The 21,747-nt window shown below is 52.0% G+C and overlaps 7 protein-coding genes across 7 annotated transcripts; 5 read left to right on the forward strand and 2 right to left on the reverse strand.

The window, feature by feature from the left end:
• The first annotated feature begins 8 nt into the window (after positions 1-8).
• On the forward strand, positions 9-3,572 carry AFUA_4G09120 (uncharacterized protein). Its single transcript, XM_077804611.1, has 4 exons — positions 9-1,228; positions 1,291-1,307; positions 1,377-1,487; positions 1,546-3,572. The coding sequence occupies exons 1-4, from the start codon at positions 1,114-1,116 to the stop codon at positions 3,313-3,315; spliced, it is 2,013 nt and encodes a 670-aa protein (XP_077660757.1). The 5' UTR covers positions 9-1,113; the 3' UTR covers positions 3,316-3,572.
• A 3-nt stretch (positions 3,573-3,575) lies between these two features.
• On the reverse strand, positions 3,576-6,410 carry gpi10 (putative glycosylphosphatidylinositol-alpha 1,2 mannosyltransferase). Its single transcript, XM_746819.2, has 5 exons — positions 6,010-6,410; positions 5,658-5,888; positions 5,392-5,597; positions 5,197-5,343; positions 3,576-5,142 (listed from the first exon to the last, which is right to left on the reverse strand). The coding sequence occupies exons 1-5, from the start codon at positions 6,307-6,309 to the stop codon at positions 3,711-3,713; spliced, it is 2,316 nt and encodes a 771-aa protein (XP_751912.1). The 5' UTR covers positions 6,310-6,410; the 3' UTR covers positions 3,576-3,710.
• Positions 6,411-6,605: 195 nt separating this feature from the next.
• Positions 6,606-8,789, forward strand: car2 (ornithine-oxo-acid transaminase). Its single transcript, XM_746818.2, has 2 exons — positions 6,606-7,488; positions 7,551-8,789. Exons 1-2 carry the CDS (start codon positions 7,024-7,026, stop codon positions 8,436-8,438), a joined length of 1,353 nt encoding a protein of 450 aa, XP_751911.1. The 5' UTR covers positions 6,606-7,023; the 3' UTR covers positions 8,439-8,789.
• Positions 8,790-9,289: 500 nt separating this feature from the next.
• AFUA_4G09150 (ATP-binding cassette transporter YOR1) lies at positions 9,290-14,567 on the forward strand. Its single transcript, XM_746817.2, has 6 exons — positions 9,290-9,383; positions 9,445-9,565; positions 9,633-9,823; positions 9,962-10,377; positions 10,433-13,039; positions 13,094-14,567. The coding sequence occupies exons 4-6, from the start codon at positions 10,126-10,128 to the stop codon at positions 14,426-14,428; spliced, it is 4,194 nt and encodes a 1,397-aa protein (XP_751910.1). The 5' UTR covers positions 9,290-9,383; positions 9,445-9,565; positions 9,633-9,823; positions 9,962-10,125; the 3' UTR covers positions 14,429-14,567.
• Positions 14,568-14,808: 241 nt separating this feature from the next.
• On the forward strand, positions 14,809-15,392 carry AFUA_4G09160 (ankyrin repeat domain-containing protein; the record flags this gene model as incomplete). Its single annotated transcript, XM_746816.1, is given in 2 exon segments — positions 14,809-14,974; positions 14,992-15,392. The coding sequence occupies 2 exon segments, from the start codon at positions 14,809-14,811 to the stop codon at positions 15,390-15,392; spliced, it is 567 nt and encodes a 188-aa protein (XP_751909.1).
• A 5-nt stretch (positions 15,393-15,397) lies between these two features.
• Positions 15,398-18,854, reverse strand: AFUA_4G09170 (anion exchange family protein). The gene is made up of 5 exons (XM_746815.2): positions 17,483-18,854; positions 17,070-17,425; positions 16,593-17,020; positions 16,399-16,542; positions 15,398-16,338 (listed from the first exon to the last, which is right to left on the reverse strand). The coding sequence occupies exons 1-5, from the start codon at positions 17,689-17,691 to the stop codon at positions 15,670-15,672; spliced, it is 1,806 nt and encodes a 601-aa protein (XP_751908.1). The 5' UTR covers positions 17,692-18,854; the 3' UTR covers positions 15,398-15,669.
• Positions 18,855-19,098: 244 nt separating this feature from the next.
• Positions 19,099-20,300, forward strand: AFUA_4G09180 (SET domain-containing protein; the record flags this gene model as incomplete). Its single annotated transcript, XM_746814.1, has 3 exons — positions 19,099-19,298; positions 19,348-19,912; positions 19,962-20,300. 3 exons carry the CDS (start codon positions 19,099-19,101, stop codon positions 20,298-20,300), a joined length of 1,104 nt encoding a protein of 367 aa, XP_751907.1.
• Between the last annotated feature and the right edge of the window lie 1,447 nt (positions 20,301-21,747).

Consider the following 21,747-nt stretch of genomic DNA (forward strand, 5'->3'; position numbering starts at 1 on the left):
TCCCTCATTACACTTTTCATGAAACTACGAACGCATAATCAACCTCCAAATCCTACTTTTTCCTACAGGTTGGTAGGTCATATTGGCGTACTAGAATAAATATTTCGGGGCATAATAAGGCTCCTCTACCGTGCTAGAGTTTCTTCCGAGACTCTGAGTGCGATGGTGGGGTGAGTCACCTGCTGCTCATACATTCTACCATAACCATCATGGTATGATATTCGTAGTGTGAAGCGTAGTTCTCCCTCTGTAGGGACGAGATGATATATGTCGAGGTCTGCTTGAGTTCTCTGCAACTTCGCTTGAGACGGTCCATATCGCCGGCCAGAGTGATGTGGTATCTATCCATGCTGTGGAGGCTATGTGACCGCCGTACAACCGGTGGACATTGAGCTGAATTGATTGTGAGGGAATTGGGAAAGTTAAGAGACTGTCACAGACGTTTTCTGTGCTTGGCAGTCAAATAGTCAAGACTCGAAAGTTGGTTCAAGTCGGTTGCCCCTGGCGCGGTCTTGACTAGGGGACCCATACCAGAGGCTGGAATGTGCAGTCCTCCACGAGACAGTTGGACACTGTCCAACAATCAACAGTGGGAAAAGCCATTGTCTCTCTAATTATAGCTCTAGAAATATCAGAATATAGATACAAATCCATAAGGTCAAAACATGTCTATCTAATATGCTCAAGAGCAGAGAAATCGATGCGGCGACGGTCGTCTGTCTTCCCCACACCACCGCCATCTTATCATCCCTGACCACTTCGTTTTCTCATTTACTTCTCCTGGACTATCGAACTCCTGCGATTCACCCCCCTCCTTAACATCTCTTCTGACGATTTCGGCCTTCGCATTCCTTGCATTCTTAGAACTCATCGCGTTGAGCCTTCCGTTCATATCGTGTAAATATGATTTGTCTTTCTATTTGAGATCCCACTATCTCCCGCATACGGAAGATCGGCCCGGCCTCTGCCACTTTTTCTCCATCGTTCGTGAATAGCTTCTGTCTGTTCCCAACCTAGTTCTTCTCTTCCTTGGACGCTTGAAACCCTCGGCTTCTGTTAGTCGCTCTTCATCAACAAAGAGACGGCCCGGCTGTCTCTCCGGATTTTACCAAGATGCCCAGCATTGTCAGCAAGCGGCAGCAGCAACGAAATGAGAAGGCCTTGCAGGATCTCATCCGCTCAGTACCGGGCAATGATCGATGTGCCGACTGTGGAGCCTTCAACCCAGGTATGCTCTTAGAGACCTGTATATAACTGCAAGCCAATCGCTGACAAGCCACTTGCACACAGGATGGGCCAGCTGGAATGTATGTATATCTCTCGGTTGCACACGACTTGCCGCTACTTTTTACAATGATTGACCCGATGAAATACAGATGGGGATCTTCTTATGTATGCGGTGTGCAGCTCTGCATCGTAAGCTGGGCACACACATTTCCAAGGTCAAGTCCTTGACCATGGACACTTGGACGGCTGAACAGGTTGATGTAAGTAAATCAGTTCAACAACGTGAAGAGGCACAAGCTGATTGCCTATGGGACACAGAATATGAAATCACACGGGAATACCCTCATGAACAAGATCTTCAATCCCAAGAACATCAAACCTCCGGTCCCCAAAGATATCGACGAGGCCGATGCCAGCATGGAGCGGTACATCCGGCAGAAATACCAGTATCGTTCGCTGGAGGATGGAAAACCGAAACCACCAAGCCGTCATGATTCCAGTTACGGCATGTCTCCGGAGGGCTCACCCCCTCCACTACCTCCAAAATCCGGCCGGTTTCCGGGCCCTGGGTTACGATCCGCTTCCTCTACCTCGAACCTCCAGCGGCCGTCCAACAGACCCTTTGCGACCTCACCTCGATCCGAAAGACCCGATTCCCCTCCACCACGAAGCGTTTCTACTTCCGGCTCTCAAGGGTTTGGACTTTCCATCCGTGATACAAGTGATGCATCATTTGAGTCGAAGCTGGCCCAGCTGAGAGAAATGGGGTTCACCAACGAGCGTCGAAACGCAGCGGCCCTAAAAGGTCTGGACGGTAACCTGAAGATGACCATCGAGACTCTGCAGAGATTAGGAGAAGGGCCTGCATCGTTGGGACGGCCTTCGGCAGCTGGCAATTCCACAAACAATTCCACTAGAGGGGACAGTTCCGCCAATCCGTTCGACCAGCTCGACTCCAAACCGTCCCCTAAGACGAGCAGCGCGTATAATCCGTTCGATATGCCAAAATCACAAGCACAACAGCAACTCGCACCTGCGCCTGCCCCTGTACAGTCTCTGGAGGGGTCTTTCCAGCATTTACAAGTTTCGCAGCCGTTATTCCCGCATCAAACCGGAGGATATCCTGGTCGCCAAGCCTCGCTTCCTCAGCCCCTTTACCAGCACCCTCTTACACCTCCTGTCACCTCAACTCAGTCACAAGGCACATACATCTCATCCCCACAAGCGTTCGACGGAAGCCAGAACCCATTTTTCCAGTCCGGCGCCCAGCCGCAAACGCCCTTCACAAGCACACCGCTCACCCAGAGCCCTGGCGTCGCCCAGACAAACCCTTTCTTCAGCCAGTTCGGAGCGGCGGCGAACTCAATGCAGTCACAACCTCAGTCAGTCTCTGGAAGTGCACTGCCCAATCCGCCCCAGCATGCGAACACTATGCCAGCGTTGTCCTCCACATCGCCCTTTAGCCAGGGTTCTTACCAGCAGCAACAGCAGCCGCAGCCGCAGCAGCAGCAGCAGCAGCAACAACAACAACAATTCATGCAGAATCAACCACATTTGCAGGGCCAGGGCTTTGCATCCCAGAATCCATTCCAGTCAATGGCAGCACCAAATACACCACCGAATGCGATCTATCAAAACCAGTATCAACCACAAGTACAGGCGGGAATGCAGCAGCCCACCCAGTACATGGCTCCTCAGCCCACAGGCCGTGTGGATAAGGATACCATTCTTTCTCTGTACAATACATCCTCCCCACAAGCATCCGGGATGCAGCAGCCCTCTCAAATGCAAGCTTCGATGGGAATGTCGCTGAACCAAGCGGCCCAAAACCAGCCAATGCCAAGTATCAGCGAGCACCAGAACAACGGCCCACAGGCCTCCGCTGGCCCCCAGTTAGCCGGGTCTCGGAATCCTTTCATGGGTGGACAAGGCAATCCCGGTGCTGGGACGGACCTAACCCCAAAAGCCTCTCAGCCGAATGGCAATTTCCCCAGACACATGAGCCAGCAGAGTGTAGATATCAATGGCTTCCAGAGCGGACGGCACAGCCCTGATGCCTTTGCCAATCTGAGCGCCCGTTACCAGTAGCTTTTTCTCCCAACAACCCTGTTTCTGGAAGGCGCTTTGAAAGTATTTCCTTCTCTGTATATTCACCTGCTGTATCTGATCTTGGCGAATGTAGTGGTGAACAATTGGTTGCATCATTGGCTGGCGTTTGTGATTTTGGCATTAGAATGAAAGTTGCGGGCGTTGTTTGAGCTCGGTGTATGCTACGTTACAGCTGGACATTAGCAAGAGTATATAGTAGAATCCAGGCACAAAATGGACACCGCCGTCTATAAAGACAACTCCTACAGATCGATCCAAGTTTTACTATGTTCCATTGATATTACAGGGACAGCACATAAAATAATATCCAGAAACCCAGGAGGTATCACATGTACATAAGTTTAACAAGTTGACCAATTGGCAAAACACAACTCTTACGACCACAGATCCCGCTCAAGAAGTTTCTTCGTCTTTTTCTTCTGCCTCCAACCCCCGAACCAGTCCCCTCCCCAAGCCGTCCACGACGGCCGTGTCCTTGTCCACTGCGGAATCTGCACGCCTAACCAGGCGGTCCGCTTTCGCTGGCCCCACGGCCAGCGCCACGACGTCGGCCACGACAGAGAGAGCGAAGACGACGGGGCAACAGAAGACGAAGACGAAAACCACCGACGGAACGGCGAGAGCTTGCCATCGCGCTTCCCGCTCGCTTCTTTCCGGAAACTCTCGATGATCCGGTCGAATTGTCTCTCGCGGTTCTCGAGGTCGCGTTGGCGGGTGGCGGATCGCCAAGCCTGTTGTTCGGCGGGGTCGAGGCACCAGGCTACGATGTCGCCTTTGCGGCGCCAGTCGTCGTGCCAGGCTGTGTTGAAGGTGCGGTAGCATTCGGCGTAGGAGCTGGCGCGGAGGAGGGACTGCAGGGTTGGCTCGAGTTGCGCGAAGAAGATGAGGTAGTCAGGCCATTCGTGGCTGGCGTCGTTGGTGCTTGTCGTCGACGGGTGCTGGGGGCGTGGTTGCGCGGAGAGATAGGATGGTTTCCGGGAGATGTGGCGGAGGCCGCCGGCCATGTGCTCGCGGAGGAACCGGGCGGGGTTGGCGTAGAATTGGTCTGCTTCGTCTATGTAGGTGGCTTTTTGGGCGGCGGTTTGGTCAACGGGGGGCTCACAGGTTAGAGCCCAGGCGTGGATTGTGGGGTAGATGAGGTGGGAGCGCCAGGGGGTGCTGTGGCAGGGCATGAGGAAGCCGGCTGTGATTCCGTGCGGAGAGGGGTCTTTGACTGAGGGCCTGAGGTTCGAAGGAGTTTGAGCAGCCGGAGCATGTAGCTCGTGCTGTTGCCGGAGGTATGAAAGGATATTGGACGGTCCGGATGCGTGGTAGATGGTCGTGTAGAGGGCAATAACGATATTGACCAGCAATAGGAAGATGAGGGTGAGCCGCCTGGGCGTATATGATCGGGACGAGCGGATGACTGCAGGGAGGAAGTAGTCCACCAGAGGTGGTGCGCTAAGGATGTGGAGAGATGGTAGAAGCGGATAGATGAATCGCACTTCCTTGTGAGAAACCAGGGACAGGACAAAAGGCATAATTACGCATATCAGCGCAAGCTGCGCTTGCACGAGAGACTGCAAGTGCCCCAAGCCGAACGTTCGAACTTGGGCCAGAGCGCGGTACAGGCCAACGAGAGCGAACGGCAGTGCGGTGGTAAGTAAAAGGGGAAACCCTTGCGAGACATAATAATGCCAGTCATTTCTCCCATAGAAGACCGCAAGAGACTGTGCAATGTTAAAGTACAGGAATCTCAAAGGAGGAAAGGTCCAGCTTCCGTAGAAGAGCCGATCCACCACGCACGATAGACCAAGAACGGCACACCTATGAATTCATCAGCTAACATTTTCTGCAACATGCCTGGCAATATCAGCTCACCCGCAAAGCAATACTTCGCGTACCAGAATCGCCCTCCTGTCCCAAGAAGTTCGAAACCATGCGACACTGGCCAAACCCATCCAGATGAGAATATTTGTCGGTCGTAGAATACAGGCGACAGCTGCTAGGGATAGGCATTGACGTAGCCTACGCTGCCGCGTCAGATATGTATGATCAAATGGACGTCCACCATACCTTTGTAGCGAGTCTGACCCCTCTGGACCCCTCTGAGCACGCTCCCTGCTGGCCGCGCGAGTAGCCTTCTTGCGAACCGGTGTCTCAAATGACCAACTCCAGGGCCACAAGTAGAGAGCGACAATGGTAATCGTGGTCTCCAGGCAATTCGACAATGTCCTGGTCGAACAAAACCATTGCCATGGGCTAACGACCGTCAAGGCAAGCTTTGACAGTCAACCTCGGTCCTCGTATCGATAATTAGGCAGACAATGAGATGAACATACAGTAGCCCAAGCCTCGTAACTTCGAGCGCCATAGACATAGCGAGCCAACTTCCAAGTATAAAAGTCCCCGAGCCCCGCGATTACCGCCTGCGCAGTCTTGGGAGCGGCGACGAGAAGATCCGCACGCGATGCGAGGGAGAGGCGGAGAAGCTGGGCGACGACATCGGCGGCGGAGTAGACAGCGGCGAAGAGGAGAGGATGGATGGAAGACCTCAGTTGATGCCTCCATTCCTATATTGGTGACATCCAGTATTCATAAGTTAGTAGCTGGAATGATGTGACTGTTTGCAACAAATTCGAATGCAAGGCAAGGCTGCACACGATAATGCTGGGGGGATGCGACTCCACTAACCCAGGTTATCCATGCCCCCTGGTTTTCTCCAAACGCGATTTGCCAGGCAGGTTCAAGGGACTGAAAAAATTCATCGGGTTGGAAGAAGGTGCGAACAGTGAATGCGTTGACCAGCCGAAAAGCGATTAAGGACAGAAGGATATTGGTTGCCAACGGCGTTGTTGATGTCGGTGATGTTTTGGTATTACTTGATGGAGGAGACCGCGGCCTCAGGCGCGAAGTCGGCGGTGGGGAGTGAAACGACGGAGACGACGAAGAGGACGATGACGTGAAGGACTTCCTTCGACGCGACGAGGACATGGTCGTAGGCAAATTTCACCGGGCGTATCTAACCCCGTGATAACCTCCGATGCCAGCAAGAGAGTAACAAAATCAATAAACTACCTAATAGAGCGGCCAAGAGGACAAAGTGTCCGGGCCGGCAAAAAGCGACGGGATCCGCCCCGGTCATGCAGTGGAGGCGCGGAATCGATGAGTAATGGACCGGACGCCAGTGGACAAATGGACGAACCGGAAGCCCCAGATCGGACAGGCGAGGAAGGATTAAAGTCAGGTGGAAAGCAAGCTGACTGGATGACCGGAGGGAATGTGGATCACCGACATCATGGTCGCTGGGGATAGCGCGTAGACCTGCACTTAGCGATATACAGCGGGTAAACCTGCACTTAGGGGTCTAGTCCTCCTTCGGTGCCCATGTCTCTCGCCTCCAAAAGGCGACACCAGCGGGTCTCAAACGTTGCAGGATTGGAATGGTGATTTCTACCACCTTGCTCTTCTGCCGTTTTTCCTTCTTTTCTTACCGTGCTCAATTCTAACGGGTGTTTCCCATCTTCGTGCTATTAAAGGACGGTAACTCGCCCGTCTCGGACTGCTCAGCGGACATTTCCTCCCTACGTTATCTTCCTCGACTACCCTCCTCACTCCCCCTCGATAGCTTCGACGCTTCTTACTTCATATAATTCTTGATCAAGAACAATCTCTTTCAAGCTCACCTCCTCGCTTCTTTCCGCCAGCATGTCTGCCAACGGAACCAGTTTTTACCATGCGTCCTCCACGCAGGAGGCCATCCAGGCGGAGAAGGAGTTCGCAGCCCACAACTATCACCCTCTCCCTGTTGTCTTCGCTCGTGCCCAGGGCACCTCCGTTTGGGATCCTGAAGGCCGCCACTACCTCGACTTCCTGTCAGCGTACTCTGCCGTCAACCAAGGCCATTGCCATCCCAAGTTGGTGGCTGCACTTGTCGACCAAGCCTCACGCTTGACCTTGAGTTCTCGTGCCTTCTACAATGATGTATTCCCCCGGTTTGCCGAGTTTGTCACCAAGTACTTTGGTTTCGACATGGTTCTGCCCATGAACACAGGAGCAGAAGCCGTGGAAACGGGAATCAAGATTGCTCGTAAGTGGGGCTATAAGGTTAAGGGCATTCCGGAGAACCAAGCCGTTGTTCTGAGCGCGGAGAATAACTTTCACGGACGTACTGTAAGTGCACGCGAGAATCAATCGACCCGATCATGGTGTATTGACCAGCCTTCTTCATCTAGTTCGCCGCTATTTCTCTGTCTTGCGATCCCGAGTCGCGCGAAAACTACGGTCCGTATCTGCCAGGTATCGGATGCACAATCCCTGGAACCGATAAGCCCCTCAAGTATAATGACAAGGCAGCCTTGCGGGAGGCCTTTGAGAACGCGGGACCCAACCTTGCCGCCTTCCTGGTAGAGCCTATTCAGGGCGAAGCAGGCATTGTCGTTCCCGACGATGACTATCTGCGGGAGGCGAGAGCTCTGTGTGATAAGCACAATGTCCTGCTCATCTGTGATGAGATTCAGACGGGTATTGCCCGTACAGGCAAATTGCTCTGCCATGAGTGGAGCGGAATCAAGCCCGATCTGGTTCTGCTGGGCAAGGCTATTTCCGGTGGCATGTACCCTGTGTCGTGTGTCTTGGGTCGCAAAGACGTCATGCTCACCATTGAGCCTGGTACCCACGGTTCCACCTACGGCGGTAACCCTCTAGGCTGTGCTGTGGCTATCCGAGCCTTGGAGGTCATTCAGGAGGAACACATGGTTGAAAGAGCTGAGAAACTCGGTCACGTCCTCCGCAAGGGCCTGGAGGCTATTCGGAGTCCAATCATCCAAACTGTTCGTGGCAAGGGATTACTCAATGCGATTGTCATTGACGAGTCCAAAACCAATGGACACACCGCCTGGGATCTCTGTATGCTGATGAAGGAGAAGGGTTTGTTGGCCAAGCCAACCCATCAGAACATTATTCGCCTTGCTCCTCCACTTGTGATCACTGAAGAAGAGATCCAGAAGGCAGTGAAGATCATTGCAGAGGCAGTTTCTGAGCTTCCAAACCTCAAGGGCGAGGCAGAGGACAAGGTCATCCCAAGCCCAGAGAAGAACGTTAAGATCAGCCTTGACAATTAAGGAGAGTTTGGCAAAGACTTTCGAGTTCCCTTGGAACTGAGGAACACCCACCACACAACGCATTAAGCGGTTGCCCACGGTCTTCTACCCATCCTCCGCTATGCAAGTGTGAACACAACCCGACCCAAGACGGTAAATGTCTGCTGGCCGCTGGAAGTGGAGGATTGAGAGACTGTCTCGCTCAAAGCGACGAAATTACCCATCGACAGTCGATGGCTTGCTTATTTCCCATAAGGATGGGACAGCGACTTGATGCCAGTTACGAATGAACTAGTCTATGTTTGATAGTGAGGACTTAGTCTGATTTTTAGAATGCAATCAATTCTAGCGTCTTTTATATGTCTTAAGAAAGCAAACAACAAGCCAAGTGTCTACTCCGTAGAGCAAATGGCTTGAGATAGACCATATGTCTACTCGTTTTCATCCCCCTCTTCTCAGCGCACTTTTTTCCTTCGTTGCCCATTTCATTTCGTACAGCTGAGAGGAAGAACTCAGATAAGGCTAACCTGGAAAGCTTAGCCCCTTGTCGGAAGAGGATCGGAGCCCGATTCACCGATCATTTAGTGATATGTCATTATGTGTCTATTACGAATACGAGGCCAGTCGGTGACGCGGAGGCAACAAGCTCCTCCCCACCTCAGGACAACAGGCATTCCAAGATATGGGCTGTTGCTTAACAACTGGTTCGTAAAATCATGGGGAAGAAATGTATCACCTCGGATTTAACAATGATTTATCTCCTTTCAATCCACCGATTTGACACGGTCGGGCATAGGTTGCCGGGTCATTATCGCGCTTTTTTGACTACTAAATGCGCTATTTCCCTGGCCTTTAATCGTGCAGTGATTTAACTCGAACAATAGGTCGTGAACAAGGGAGAGGTAGTCGCAAGTGGATGATATTCCCACGTCCCTTGCATACTCTCATTCTCAATATTGGTTGATTGTTCGACACCCAGTCTCTCATTATCAATAGTCCCGCGAGAACTGATTAATTTCCTGTTTAGCAGGTCAAATCATCACAGGCCTCGGCAATTCATCGTTTAATAATCCTGCAACTGACTAGTGCACAACAACCATATCTCTGTTGGAATCTTCGCACACGATTAGTTGGACATTGTCTTTCAGGTTTGTATCTCCACTGCTCAATTCATTTCCGTTTGATGATGACTTGTGGGCGATCCTTGACCTGCAGCAGGATTCATCCTAGACGACTTTCTCAAGTTGTGAATTGGCGCCATACACATAAACAAGGCATGCAATTGGCAGTATCGCGCCAATCCTTAGTACCTTCATCTGCAACCGATGATCAGCCACGGAGTCGGCTTGAGAGACTTGATCAACGGGCCCAGCCAATAATACTGAGTCTCCTGGTTTAGGAAAGAGGTAAGCAACCATTTTCTCATCTAACTCCAGTCTGATCGGCTGTCAATACACCATTCAAACCATACGATAACGGAGTTGCGCGGCATCATGTTCGTACAGAACAAGTGGAATGGCTCACTAACTTGACGAACTTCGCAGAACATTGGGTAGCAAAGAGATACGAAGTTTGGTGCATCTTATCATATACCCCGGGGACGCTCTACACACACACACACACTCTCTCTCTAACACTACGCGAGTTTCGATACATGATGGTGTCGGAAATTTAATGTCATTTCAGGCTGATTCACAAACAAAAAGAGATGAGCAAGACTCCACAACCTCCACTGGAGGTGATAGCGCCTCAGGCGAAACTACCGGTTGAACAGAATCAGAAAGAGGGCTCGAATGACCAAGCTGCTTCTCCCCAGCCACAGCTGTCCAAATGGCGCAAGTTGAATCCTTTGCGACTGCAAAATGTACCCCCTGTTCCCAGCGAGAGACAAGTGACTCGGGAATATGGGGCGAATATCCTTAGTCGCATCTTCTTCGAGTGGATGACCCCCTTTATGAAGGTTAGTTCGGAATCTCGAAACCCAGAATGTCAGCAATGTTTACAGAATTGAATAGGTGGGTTATCTTCGACCATTGGAACCCGAGGATATATGGACCATCAACCCGGATAGAGCAGTGGATACCTTGTCGGCCAAGCTTGGTCTGGCTTTTAAGAAACGAATCGAGCAAGGGAGCAAGAAACCTCTGGCGCGGGCTCTTATCGACACTCTAAAACATGATCTTTTGATTGGTGGTATATGCCAGCTTGTTGGAATGATGTGCATGATTCTATCGCCATACGTGGTCAGGCACCTTATCACTTTCTCGACCGAAGCATACGCAGCCCATATTCGCGGAATACCTGGGCCCCATATTGGACCAGGCTTGGGCTACGCCTTTGGCCTTTATGCCATGCAAGTGCTGCAGAGTTTGACTATGAACCAGGCGTTGTATCGAGGTATGGTTGTCGGAGGAATGGCCAAAGCGGGCCTTACATCTCAAATCTTCGCCAAAGCGATGAGGCTGTCGAATCGTGCGAGAGCTGGCGGAAAGCAGGCCAATGACACCGGACCCAAATCTGCCGAAGGAAGTCCATCCGGAGCAGCAGCAAACGATGCGGCGAAGGAGACTGCCGGCTGGAGTAATGGACGTATCACGACATTGTTGGGCGTGGATGTGGATCGTATCGATACGGCTTCCGGCATGCTTCATATGCTTTGGGTTGCACCCATCGGTCTTATCGTCGCTCTAATCATCCTGATTGTCAACATCGGCTACAGTGCACTTGCCGGGTACGCCCTCCTGGTTGTCGGAGTATTTGCCCTGGCATGGGCTATGCGCCTCCTGGTGCAATTTCGGAGGGCCATCAATAAAATCACCGATCAGCGAGTCACTTTGACAAGAGAAATATTGTACAGTGTGAGGTTCGTGAAGTTCTTTGGCTGGGAAAGCAGCTTCCTCAAGCGTCTCGAGGCTGTTCGCAATCGCGAGATCGGCTCCATCAAACGGCTCTTGTTTGTCCGACACGCTGTTGTGGTGTGCATGGTTTCTTTACCAACATTCGCATCACTGCTGTCTTTTGTCACTTACGCTCTGTCGGATCATAGCCTGTCCCCGGATCGCATTTTTGCGTCCTTGGCATTGTTCAATGTGCTTCGCATGCCACTCATCATGCTCAACCTGACTATCACACAGATGACCGATGCCTGGACTGCTATGAACCGAATCCAGGAGTTCCTTCAGGCCGAGGAAAAGTCTGACCCAGTCGAATGGGACACAGGCATGGACAAGGCTATTGAGGTCGAACATGCTTCATTTACTTGGGAACAAGTGCAGAGTAACAAGGGAGAGGAGAAGAAGGGAGAGAAGCCGAAACATAGCCAGGTCTTGCCGAAAGACGCAACGCCTAGCAGCCCGTCCGACGACAAGAGTGATACCACCGAGCTTGTGCCGTTCAAGCTCACCGATATCAACTTCGAAGTGGGAAGGGGTGAACTTCTTGCTGTAATAGGAACAGTTGGCAGTGGCAAGAGCTCGTTGCTCGGGGCTTTGGCGGGCGATATGCGCTTGACGGAGGGTAAAATCCGAATGGGTGCAACTCGATCGTTCTGCCCGCAGTACGCCTGGATCCAGAATGTGTCAGTGCGAGAGAATATCCTCTTTGGAAGTGATTACGACGAAGAATTTTACGACCGCGTAATTGATGCATGCGCTCTACGAGCCGATCTAGATATTTTCCCAAACGGAGATCAGACGGAGATTGGGGAACGAGGCATCACAGTCTCTGGAGGCCAAAAGCAGCGAATCAATATCGCCAGAGCGGTCTACTCCAAAGCCGATATCATTCTCATGGATGACCCTCTTTCAGCCGTTGATGCCCATGTCGGACGACATATCATGGACAAAGCCATCTGCGGTCTTCTCAAGGATAAATGCCGTGTCTTGGCAACCCACCAGCTTCATGTCCTTAGCCGGTGCGACCGAATCATTGTGATGAATGAAGGCCGTATTGACGCTATTGGTACCTTTGACGATCTTGTACGGACAAATGAACACTTCAGGGAATTGATGTCAAGCACTTCGCAACAGGAAAAGCAGTCGGATGATGATGATGTCGACAAAAAGTCTAACGAAGGCGAACCTTTGAAAGACCAGATTGACAAGGCTAGACCAGCAGCCGCGTTGATGTCAAAGGAAGAGCTAGCGACGGGGTCAGTTGGGTGGCCAGTCTGGAAAGCTTATATTACCGCCTCTGGATCTTTCTTTCTCAATTTCATTGCTTTTCTCGTGCTGTTGGCCTGTCTCAACGGTGGTCTAATTATGACCGGCCTGTGGGTCTCGTATTGGACGTCCGACAAGTTTCCAAACCTGACCGCTGGCCAGTATATGGGAATATATGCGGGAATCTGTGCAGCGCAGGCTTTGGCCCTGTATGGCTTCGCACTACATGTAACCATTGCCGCAGCGGTCTCTAGTAAGACAATGCTGCACCGCGCAATGTATCGAGTCTTGCGAGCCCCGATGGCCTTCTTTGATACAACCCCGTTAGGACGGATCACAAATCGGTTTTCTAGGGATGTCCAGGTGATGGACAGTGAACTCGGCGAATCTATTCGCATGTTTGCCTTTACCTTCACTCAAATCCTCGCTACGATGGGATTGATCATTGCATTTTATCATTATGTGAGTATCACAGGGTAAGATTTGTGAAATGAAGTTGCTAACCACCGTGGCCAGTTTGCTATTGCATTAGGTCCTCTGTTCGTCTTGTTCTTACTCGCAGCGGCCTACTATAGAGCTTCCGCGCGGAATCTAAAGCGGCATGATTCAGTACTTCGCTCGACGGTGTTTTCACGTTTCGGCGAGGCCATCACGGGTGTCGCAAGCATTCAAGCGTATAGAATGGAAGGGTACTTCCAGCGGAATCTGCATGAAAGCATCGACTCAATGAATGGTGCATATTTCCTGACGTTCTCCAACCAGAGATGGCTCTCGATTCGCCTTGATGCTATTGGCAGTCTAATGATCCTGGTGGTGGGAATTCTGGTCGTCACCTCTCGTTTCAACGTTGGGCCAAGTATCTCCGGTTTGGTACTGTCGTACGTTTTGAACATCACTCTGAGCTTGCAATTCACCATCCGGCAGTTCGCTGAAGTTGGAAACAATATGAATGCCGCTGAGCGGATCCATTACTACGGCACCAGCTTGGACCAGGAAGCGCCCCTCCAATTGGCCGAGGTACCACCGGGCTGGCCCGAAAAGGGGAGAATTACGTTCTCAGATGTGCAAATGCGGTATCGTGATGGACTGCCTCTGGTGCTCAAGGGACTCACGATGGACGTTCGCGGCGGGGAACGTATTGGCATTGTTGGGCGGACCGGTGCCGGCAAATCCAGCATCATGGCCGCGCTATTCCGTCTCACCGAGCTTTCCGGGGGAAGTATCAAGATCGATGACATTGATATTGCGACAGTTGGGCTGCGTGATCTTCGGACTCGTCTTGCTATTATCCCGCAGGATCCGACGCTCTTCCGCGGCACAATCCGCTCGAACCTGGATCCTTTCAATGAGCATACAGATCTGGAACTATGGGCAGCGTTGCGCAAGGCACATCTCGTCGGCCAAGAGCTGCCAGAGGACGAGTCCCAGGACGGCACTCTAACGCCATCATCGATGAACGAAAAGCAGCAGACGGTGCAGCGACTGCACCTTGACACCATCGTCGAAGAGGAGGGACACAATTTCTCACTTGGCCAACGGCAGCTAATGGCTTTGGCGCGTGCTCTCGTCCGCGATGCCCGCATCATCATTTGTGACGAGGCAACCTCGTCCGTTGACTTTGAGACGGACCAGAAAGTCCAGGAGACGATGGCGCAAGGGTTCCAAGGCAAGACGCTACTTTGCATTGCTCATCGTCTGCGGACAATCATCAATTATGATCGCATCTGTGTGATGGATCAAGGGCAGATTGCCGAATTCGACACCCCTCTGGCGCTCTGGGAGAAGCCGGACGGCATCTTCCGCAGTATGTGTGATCAGAGTGGAATCACCCGGGAGGATTTTGAGGGTTGATGTGATTGTTCGAGTATATCACCTCGAGTATATAGTTTGATAGTATCCATAATAATATAGACGTTGTGAACTTGGACTTGTCGAGATCGTTAGCTTGAAACTCATGCTCAGCAACACATTCCTTGACTATTTCCCCCAGAGATTGGCTGGTGAGTGGTGGCGCTATTAGCTCTTCGGTCTGGCATTGAAGCCATCCATTCTTGTTGACTCTGATAAATACTCGTAGATACCATCGTTACAGGCGGATCCATACCTTACCTCCTGCTCTCTCATAATGCTCGTTGTTGTCTTCTGTGGCATCACCTGACCAAAGTTCTTAAGACTCTATTCAGCCTAGTTTGGCTTCTACGCCCGGGTGTAAAGATGCGTCTCTACTTACTATGAAATCCAATGGAGGCGCGTCACAGGCAGAACCTCAACCCAACAACAAACAGAACGCATCCGCGCAACTACACCCGTCTCCTCGAATTCCTGGTCCTGCTGTACCTCCACCAGACACGAGCGGACTCCAGGAAATGTCACGGCTCTTCAGGCCGCCGTTTCTAGGTGGAATATTGATATAGTCCGGTTACTGCTCGAATGGGGCGCTGATGTCAATGCACCAGCAAACAAGCATAAGCATGGAGGAAAGCCTGCCCTGCAAACAGCAGCGCCAGAGAACCATCGAGTCATGACGGACCTCCTGGTGCATCAGGGGGCTGGTGTCAACGGCGTGCCCAGTCCAGTGCGTGGCCGGACCGCTCTCCAAGAGGCTGCAAGCTCGGGTTATGTGCAGCTCTCTGAATATCTACTGGCTCATGGAGCCGATGCTGATGCTCTAGCAGAACATTTGGGTGGTGTTACAGCCTTGCAAGGGGCCGCAACACGCGGCAACATTCGCATTGTGATGATGCTGCGTCCGGCCGGGGTAGATGTCCATGGAGCTGCAGCAGAGAGTGGCAGGCTTGACACCCTGCATCTCTGAAGAGCTTGAGATCAAGAGAAAAGAGCGGTGAAACTGGCGCAGGCAAATGGTCACCTGGCCATTGGGAGATTTCTGCTGGCTTGCCGTAAACATCCTCGAAGAGACCAATAATGCGATGTAGGGCACTGAAGGGAAAAGTTGGAAAAGTCCATGTTGTGGTTCTTATTCTCACAGATCGTTCTAGTACGAAGTAATATAACTCCCCCCCCCCCAACAACAACAAACAACAACGTACGCTATTTACCCCTTGCATCACCTCTAACAATACTTCTCAAACCTAACGATGGATACTTCCCGCCCTCTGCCTCGTCGACCCAAATCTTTGCTCGGAATAGCGCCGCTCCAGCCCAAACATCTCATTATCAGGCTGTCCCGGGAACTGCGGTGGGCCCCCAAGACTGGCCAAGACCGCACTATTATTCGCCGTCAGATCATCCATGACATCGAGCTCCTCGACGCTGAACCATCTCGGCATAATCCACACTCTGAACGGAATCAAGGCAATGATCAGAATCGGGAACCCAATCGCCGCAATCGTCTGCGAGATGGCCACCGTCGCGGCGACGCCCAGCGCCTGACAGGCAATATACAGCGCGATCTTGCGCCGTCGAACAGTCAAGAGCGGCTCGTCGCGCTGGATGAAGCGGTTCTCGCGCGCGAGAAAGATCAATTTCTGGAGGATGCCGTTGGACTCGATAGAGCCCCAGCCGACGGTGAAAAAGACGCCTGCAAAGACGGCGGCAGGCATTGTGTGCAGGACGACCAGCAGCGGGCGAGTCATGGTGCCGATGATGAGCAGGCCCATGAGGAAGTGGGAGATGCGTTGCTCGACGACGGCGGTGGCGGTTACGATTGGACGGCGGATTTCGGCGCCTTCGCCTTCGGAGGTGGAGATGGTGCGAAGGGAGGTTTCGTAAATGGTTAGGGAGTCAGTGTGGACGGGGGCCTGGATATCGATTAGCTAGGACGTAAGAAAAGGAGAAAAGGGGGGGGGATTTGGCGTTACCTGCGGCACTAGGCCATTTGGCATGGGGATGCCGGTGATGCCGGCTAGGAAGGTGGTGCAGCCCAGGAGGAAGAAGTCCCAGTGGAAACCGGCGGGTTTCTTAAGGGGGAATTGTCTTGCCTGGGCGGTTAGGCTGCTTACATTCTGTTCTGGGTTAGTTGGCGCGCTTGTTGAAGGCGAGTGAGGAGGCATACGTGGTCGTAGTAGAAGAGGAGCATCACCAGGAAGCCAAACGGCAGTGCGGCAAAGACCCATTTGGCGTCGAGTTCCCAGAAATGGATGAGCCAGCCGCGTGGCTGGGTAGGGTGGAAGGCGCGGGCGATAGGGACGAAGGAGACGTGGGTGGCTTTGAGATTACCGGGTATATGCGAGAAGCCTACCCAGAAGACGGTCCCGATCTGGTACATGTGAGTGATTGGGATGTCCGATGCATCGTGGACACATACCACATATGCGTAGTCGGCCAGTAAGCCCCTGAACCACGGTTTCCAGATGGTGCTGGACCCGAGCCGTTCCAGGCCGTAGATGGTGAGAAAGTACAGGACGGCAATCATGGTGCTCATGAACCCGGCGGTGTTGCCCTGCGTGGTGAACTCATTGACTAGTTCCTCGACTCCTTTGACTACTACTGTCAGTACGTAGTGACTCCCATACCCCCAGGGTGAACTCACTGCAGTAGATAATCCCAACATAGGCACCAAACGACTCGGACGAAAAGTCCGTGACATAGCGCATATAGTCACACAGGTTACAGACAGCCACGATCCAATGGAAGATGGCCGCCCAGATGGCCGTCCAGCACATGAAATTCGGGTAGATGGCCGGCTCATAGATCGTCACGATATCGTAGATAGTATAGTTAAACAGCGAGATCAACCCCGTAATACCCACGATAGTCAACGGCTGCGCACCAAGCACACTGAAGATCATCGCTGCCAACGCAGACGAGAAGAGCGCCTCGTTGATGCCGTAGAATTCGCCTGTGCGGCGGTACATATCTAGGGTGTAAGCAATGGCAGGGAGCATACTGCAGTGATCAGTACACACCCTTCATAGCGGGCAAGAGTAGAAAAGAGAAACACACTTAACAAAGTACATTCGGATCGTACTCGCAACCACACGGTACGTCCATGCATCTGCGATATCACTCCAGTAGTAGGGCAACCGTCGACACACGTCGTGATACATGCCCCGAAAGAGGTTGAGCGCGCGGAGGGACTTCCATCCTTTGCGGCCTTCGTAGCTGTATGACAGCCAGGATTTCTCTCTTGTCAGAGGCTGGTCGGTCGGCATGATGATTGTGGGCTAGTCTTTAATGATGCATGAGATGAGTATATGGAGGTAGAGTTGCGATGGAGACATGGGCTTAAGGAGGAATTGGAGAGCTTTTATGCTATGCTCGGTCCTGGATTTCTTGGCCTCATCAGAGGGTGATCGAACATTTGTTGAAAATCTCCCCGTGGGGAGGTTGACCTTGGGTGTCAACGTTGGGGAGTGTATGGAGTGATATGGGTGATGCTGGCCGCTGAAGGGTGCTCAGACATGCTAGACGGCGCACCACAGCCATCACTCTTTTCTCTATCTTCTTATTCAAACTGCTCCTGCTCTTCTCATGGACTCAATGGTTCCAGGTCCATCCATATACTGCGTACTCCGAGCCAATCGTGATGCCTGACGTCATGCTGTTGACAGTTCTGATCGATGAGTCAGCAGCTTTTTCTGCTCGGGCAGATTCCACGGACGGAATGGGATGGGCATGAGGGTATACACATACACATCTTCTTCGTCTCACCCATGATTTGAATTCGCTCGACTCAATGGCATGGCTGTTCCGTTGATATCGCAATTATGCACGCTGCTAGGCAACCAGCAATTTCCCTCGCAGCTGGCATCGATCTTGAGTAAGCATAACGCAAACGAGAGTTACGCGAGCAATGATCATCTTGTCCTGCGCATTGAGGCGTCTATCTGGACAAAGGATGCATCTCGTTCGCTTCCTGGCACAATACTTTTGGTGATTGTCCTTGTATATGAGGCCTGTATACTGTATTCTCACATTCATAGGGCTGTATTAATCTGAAGAACGGAGAAGTCATTCCATATTCCCCAATCACTCCAACTGCTACTCCACCTCGAGTATGTCCAGCTCCACTGGTAGAATCAATATACTAATTTTGTAGGACAAGGAAACGGACGAAAATGCACCGCACACCCCCAGATCAATCCAAAATGAGGAAGCACATCCTCCCAAACGTCACAAGACGGTCAGCGGTCTGCGGCCATCCCGACATCTTCAGCCCGCCAGGACAATTGTAGAGTCTTTAGAGGAGGACCATAGTGGCGATACTTCTTCCACAGAGGATCAAAGCACAGTTTCCAGATCAGTCCGGCAGCTCCACAGTGATACCGGATTTCCACAACGTAGAAAAGCCAGACAGGACTACGCCGCGCCGGTCCTGGAGCCTACATCAACCGACAAGTTGATTGCGGGGATCTGGCGACAGATTTACTCACCTGTGAAGCTGAGTCGGGTTCCTGCTGTACGTTTCTGATTGATATGTGTGTACCTTGCTAATCGAGCAGGTGGCTGAACCCATGATTAACATCCGCACTGGTGTCAGTGGAGAGGTGAGTAGTGGTGCTCGAGCTGATAGACTTGGCTGACGAAAAAAGGTCTTCCGAGCCGTCAACACTCTGTGCATGAAATACTACAATCAGAGCCAGTCGTCTCGCGCCTTGGAGATGATCGTCCAGGCCTACTGGATTGAATGCTATGAAGCACGTATTGCCGTCATCCGGCTGGAGAACCCGCATTTATCCAGTACTGAGGCACGAGTGACTGCACTGAAAGAGGCCTGTGCAGTCCTCAGCTGGAAGGAAAAGGACCTCCGAAACAGAATGTATCTCAGTCCACCATTTTCCTTCTCCAAACCTTCACTAACGGGGTAGGGCAATCTGGCGTGGGTACAAGGAAATCAAAGATGCAGGCGGCTGGCCCGCCCTGATCTTCGCCAGCTCCGGCGTCTACCGGTTCTGCAAATACCGCACCGGCTTTAGCGAGGGTTTCTCGACGCGTCTGCGCCATATCCGGTCGAGTCTGGAAGTTGCAGCCGACACCCTCCACCCCGAATGGAGGGATCTGTTGCACGTCATCGGCCAGGGGGATACCCGGCGCCAGTACCATGGCCACCCCCATGAGTGGGTGACAGTCACAGGAGCGCCAGCACTACCCCTGCACGCGACCTATGCGCATCTCAATCTGCCGAACGGGTTCGTATATCGCTTCATTGACGAGTGTGTGCTCGATACGACAGTATTTGGGGAGGAAGATCCCCGTCGTGTACCCGATCTGGATCCGGATATCTGCCAGGTCTGCAAGTCGAAACAGGCGGACGACGTCGAACAGAACCAATGCTCGTGTTTTCCGGCGCTATTCGGAGGCGTCAAGGGACCGGCTCCTGTTCAGATATTCAGTACCGCCAGCGGAAAGAACAATGGCGTAGTGGCCCGTGTGGTAAGTCCACGCTGTGGGTCTTCCAGGCACGTCGCTGATGAAGATGCAGAACTTTGACCGCGGGGCGGCCATCGGCGAATTCGTCGGGCTTATAACAAATGGCATCTCGGGCGTAGATGTCATGGTAGGCGGCACAAAGAGCAGGACGTACCAGATCTACCAGGGCGAGATGGGCAACTTCACCCGGTTTATCAATCATTCCTGCCGGCCCAACAGCCAGTTCCAGCGGTTCTACTGGCGCGGCCAGGAGCGAATCATTGTGGTTTCACGAGGTGTAGTAGCGGGGAGGGAGATCACAGTAGATTACTCGGACCATTATTGGAAGCAGTTGAATAAGGTCTGTCTGTGTGGGGAGTTGTGCTGTCGATTCAGAGAGTCGAATCGGTGATGATTCGACCAGTTAGAATCAATCATATATATATAATCTACATATTACTAGGTATTTAGGCTAATAGATAGATAAGATTAGAAATACTCAGAGTCAAAGTGACAAATGAGAATTCTCGACGCTTATGTCGGATTGTCGTACCTGTCCATTGCCGGCCAGCACGGAAATAGTTCCACTCCAGAATCGCCGGATGTCATACTGGATGAGTCATATAGAGCACTGCTATTCTCGCTGGCGAAGGCATTGACAGCAGAAGACTCAAGGCTATCGTATACAGTTATGATTAGAGCTATACCATGAGAATCCAGCCTGTTTGAAGAGGTCTCCCTTGCTCGATCATATCACGGATACATACTATGTTCAACATATGATAAGTACTCCTGCTTTTGCCAAGTCAAGTCCGTCAGAAAGCCAATATCACTACAAGATGCCATCAGAGACCGTACTCAAGACGAGTACAGTACCTTGACTGTTGTGTTTCAATATCCTGAGCCTCAAAGCCAGTATCTCTACCCCGTATATCGTTTCCTCTCAGCAACAGGAAGCCCAAACGAGCTGAGAATAAGCCTAACCCTCACCCTCAGCAAGCACGAGGCCTCCCACCAACCAGATGTCCACCCAGTACACCACGGAGATCAGCACATCCACAGCCCTCGAGTCCAAGTACCAATACCTCACGCCAACACACCACCACGATTAACTAAGCCACCAGTCCGACCCCGGCAACGGCAGTCCGAGTCCAACCCTGCCGCTGGAAACGCTGCTACCTAACAGCCGAGCGCCACCGGCCTCCCCTCCGTAGATCGACTCACAGGCCACGGTTTACGAATTACGTTTGTCCTAAGCATCACACCACCTGCAGCTAGGTGGGCCGTTCTCGTCCCGGATTCGTCATTGCAAGTGACCGTTGCCAGGGATGGAATCGGCTATACTTCCATATAGGCGCTGTCCAGTGATGGGTGGGATCTAAGAACGGTACTGGGACTGGTTAAGCTTAAGCTTATCTGAGGTTCTTTGTCCCGGGATACTGGAACTGCGACTGGTTCCTGCGTTGTGTGAACTTCGGGGTTGGTTCACATCTTGCTGGCGATGTATATATTGATATACAGAAGGTACAGTCGAGATGCTTGCTCATGTTGTTGCCACTGCCTCTATTCAAGTAATACTGTAGACACGTGACTGTTTTGATACGATGATATCCGATTACTCCGCATGTCTACGACATAATTTTGGGCTTAAGAAATTAGCGGACATTATGGCCTCAAGTTCGACGGACGGGGCTGGGTCTACCCCGCTCATCAGACCATAGACTACGCTACAGACAAGGGGTGAATGGATACCGAGTACAAAGTACCGTATACCCTGGGCCATAGGGCGGAGTCAACGACAGGGTTGATCGATGAGATGACGTGGCTAGCGAGGATAGTATTGTACTGCAGTTGTTACT

Source organism: Aspergillus fumigatus, chromosome 4 (assembly GCF_000002655.1).
Source record: "Aspergillus fumigatus Af293 chromosome 4, whole genome shotgun sequence".
Lineage (NCBI taxonomy): Eukaryota > Fungi > Ascomycota > Eurotiomycetes > Eurotiales > Aspergillaceae > Aspergillus > Aspergillus fumigatus.